General features: G+C 42.1%; 1 protein-coding gene across 1 annotated transcript in view; it reads left to right on the top strand.

The window, feature by feature from the left end:
- LOC119417183 (E3 ubiquitin-protein ligase TRIM39) overlaps window positions 1-3,141 on the top strand; it is a 13,349-nt gene that overhangs the window by 3,003 nt on the left and 7,205 nt on the right. The window contains exons 3-4 of the mRNA XM_037684400.1: window positions 903-1,116; window positions 1,231-1,335. Of these exons, the coding sequence (XP_037540328.1) occupies window positions 903-1,116; window positions 1,231-1,335 (319 nt within the window). The remainder of the gene's footprint in view (window positions 1-902; window positions 1,117-1,230; window positions 1,336-3,141) is intronic.

Here is a 3,141-nt window from a genome sequence, read left to right as displayed (position 1 = left end):
ACCCCGTCTACCCAACCAAACTGCACGCAACCCCCCTCCCTCCATCGGCACGAATGTAGTGCTAAGATAGTGGCGCGCAATACAGGCGTGCTAGCTAAAAAGCTAAAGACAATGCTTTAGCTCACACTGAGCACCCCCACCCCCGCTCGAAAACTTTCTTGGTAAAAGATGTGTCTCTGCCCACCCCCGCCCGATCCACAAAAATCATGGACGAGATGATCGAAGGTCCCACCATAGCAAGTTATCTAAGGCAGTGGTTCCCAACCCTGGTCCTTGAGGAACACCATCCTGCATGTTTTAGTTGTTGCCCTGTTCCAACACACCTGATTCAGTGATTTAATTACTTCCTCATGTTCTGCTGAAGCTTAAAATCTGGTGTGTTGAAAAAGAGAAACAACTAGGATGGTGTTCCTCAAGGACCAGTGTTGAGAACCCCTGATCTAGCGAAAACACTGATGTGTGTTAGCTTTCTGTAGCAACCCCAACAGTAGGGCGCAACTGAAAGAATTACAACAAAAACCTCACCTTTGCACAACCTGAAGCAGAACTTCAGCCAAGTTTAATTTGGTCAAGTTCTGGCTTAAAAAGGTGGATTGTGAACAATCCACTGTTAGACATGGCTCATATCTAACCCAACCACCAGGTGGAACTTTTTAACCCAATATTTGGTCAGAACCCAAACTATGACCACACAACTTTAACCCAGGAAGATGTTCATAAGGTTAGGGTTAACATACAGTTTGGGTATATTTTTGGTCTTAAAATAATTCTAAAATGGCATAGACTTGCTAAGCAACCTTACAAACATTCAGTGACACAGCTGTAGAGATACTGTGTCCTGAAGAGCACCAACAACTTGCTCCTGACACTTTTCATGGCCTTGAGTCTTTTTCTTTGTATGCTGATTCCATCTTTACTTTGCTTCCACCGGTCACAGCCCTTCTGGCTTCATCAGTACCAGACACCACAGTGGCTGGAAGTCCAAGCAACGCCTTTGCCCATCCTCCATTCGTACATCCAAGACACTGTTCCAATGGTCTCAGAAGGTTCACTCTGAGTGGTGCCGCTACCAGCCAGCATGTCCCTTTGTGTGAAACCCATCTAAGGGGACTAATGGTAAAATACCTTCTGCTATGATTTTAGTTAACAAATATATTATTGTCATTATTGAAGAAAGTGTAAAAAGTAAATCAATATATAACAAGTAGCACTTTCTCTCTATGCTTTAAGCTTTATTGTAGGTCCGACCAAATGTGCATCTGTCCAGAATGTGAGGTCGAGGATCACAACGATCACGACACGGTGTCTGTTGAGACCGAATGGATGGAAACTAAGGTTGGAAAAGAAAAGAGACTATAACTATATCGATGTTTGGAGCGAGTCGTTCAGACGAGGGGAAATATGAAAGAAAAGCTGCAATGACAGCGATGGATGGCATACCGAAGGGAAAATATTTATTTGATCCCATCTTGATTTTTGTACATTTAGTCACTTAAAAAGAAATAATGTGATATAAATATTAAATCTGTCGGTAAGATGTATTTTCTAGTTGGTCACCAGGTTTGCAGACATCTCAGGAGAGATTTTGACCCACTCCTCTTTACTGTAACTCTCTAAACCCTTCAGATTTCTTGACTCCTGCTTGGCAACTCAAAGCTTGTCAAAGATTTTCACCAGGACCGAGGTCTGGAAACTGTTCAAACCACTAATTTCTTAATATCCTTCTTTAGCTGCTTCTTTGTTGCTTTGTTGTTTTGAGCCACTTTCACGCTGGAAGACCAATCCACGACCCAGCTATAGGGTTCTGGCTGAGAATAGAACATTCTTGTTCAAGACTGTATGGTACACGGCTCTGTTCATTTGGCTCTTCAGTGCAGTGAAGTTGTCCTGTACATTTAGGAGAAAAACAGCCCAAAACATAATGCTGCCACCTCTTTGCTTGTCGAAATGATGTTCTTCAGGTCATTCTGAGGATTTCCCTTACTCCAAACATGTCAAGTGGAAATGATGCCAAATAGCTTAAGTTTGGCATCCTCTCACCACAGCACTATCTGCAAAGCCACCTCTGAATCTTTTAGATGTTCGGACGTAAGGACCTTGTGGGCTCTTACATTGAAATGTTTTCCTCGTGGTGGTCTTGGACTGTGGTCCCAACTGCCTTTAGGTCAGAAGCTTCAATCATGTAACTATGGACTGATCTTAAAGGCAGCTCCAGAGCAAAGATGGCTGATGGCTAGGGATGCATGATATTATCCGCATGATATCGGTATCGGCTCATATTTGAGTTTGGACGTCGTGTTAGCCCCGTTAGCATGATTAGTCTTACGGCACAATGGATAGACAAAAACTTGGAACTTAAAAAGTCTGTCCTTCATGTACAAGAGTGCAGAGGATCCCACACTGCAGCTATAGGAACCTGGAACAAGCCTCCATGAATGAGACAGCATCGCAGGTGACTAATGCTAATAAATAATTAACACGACTGTCAACAAGGAAGAGGGCTGGCAATGGAGGAGGGGGCGTGCCAAAAACACCATCTTAGCACCAACATAACTGGTTCGTTCCACGTTGGAGTAAGCTGTTGGGTGGAAGAATCAGTTTTGTGTTTCCTTGACTGATGAAGCCTTCCGAATATAAGGCAAAACTTTTCAGCACAAAAAAAAAAAAAAGTAACTGTCCAGATGACCTGACTGAAAAATGTTGGATTGTATACCTGGATTATTGAGCATGGACTTTGTTGCTAATAAATAATATTTAACACTTTTCATTTAATATAAATTAAAGTGCTATGCATATGGCTGTTACTGAATATGTCACCAGCTCTTACAGCTGTTACACATTTTTTTGTAGCAAATAAGCCTAAATAAGAGGAATATGTTCTGACGAAGGAAAGTATGTAAAAAATCTGTATCGGTTATCAGCCAAATAACTTTTAACATATCGGGATATCGGCCAAAAATACAATATCGTGCATCCCTTTTGATGGCCATTTAATATTTCTTCCATTTCCAAATAACTGAACTAACAGGAGTCACCTTCCCACCAAGCTTCCTGCTAATGGTCTTGTAGCCCATTCCAGTCTTTGTCTTGTACCATTCCAGTCTTTGTCCTGTACCATTCCAGTCTTTGTCCTGTACCATT

This window comes from Nematolebias whitei, chromosome 1 (assembly GCF_014905685.2).
Source record: "Nematolebias whitei isolate Nwh7 chromosome 1, NemWhi1, whole genome shotgun sequence".
NCBI lineage: Eukaryota > Metazoa > Chordata > Actinopteri > Cyprinodontiformes > Rivulidae > Nematolebias > Nematolebias whitei.
Note: the sequence above shows the minus strand (reverse complement) of the source record. Positions and strands in the feature narration are given on the sequence as shown.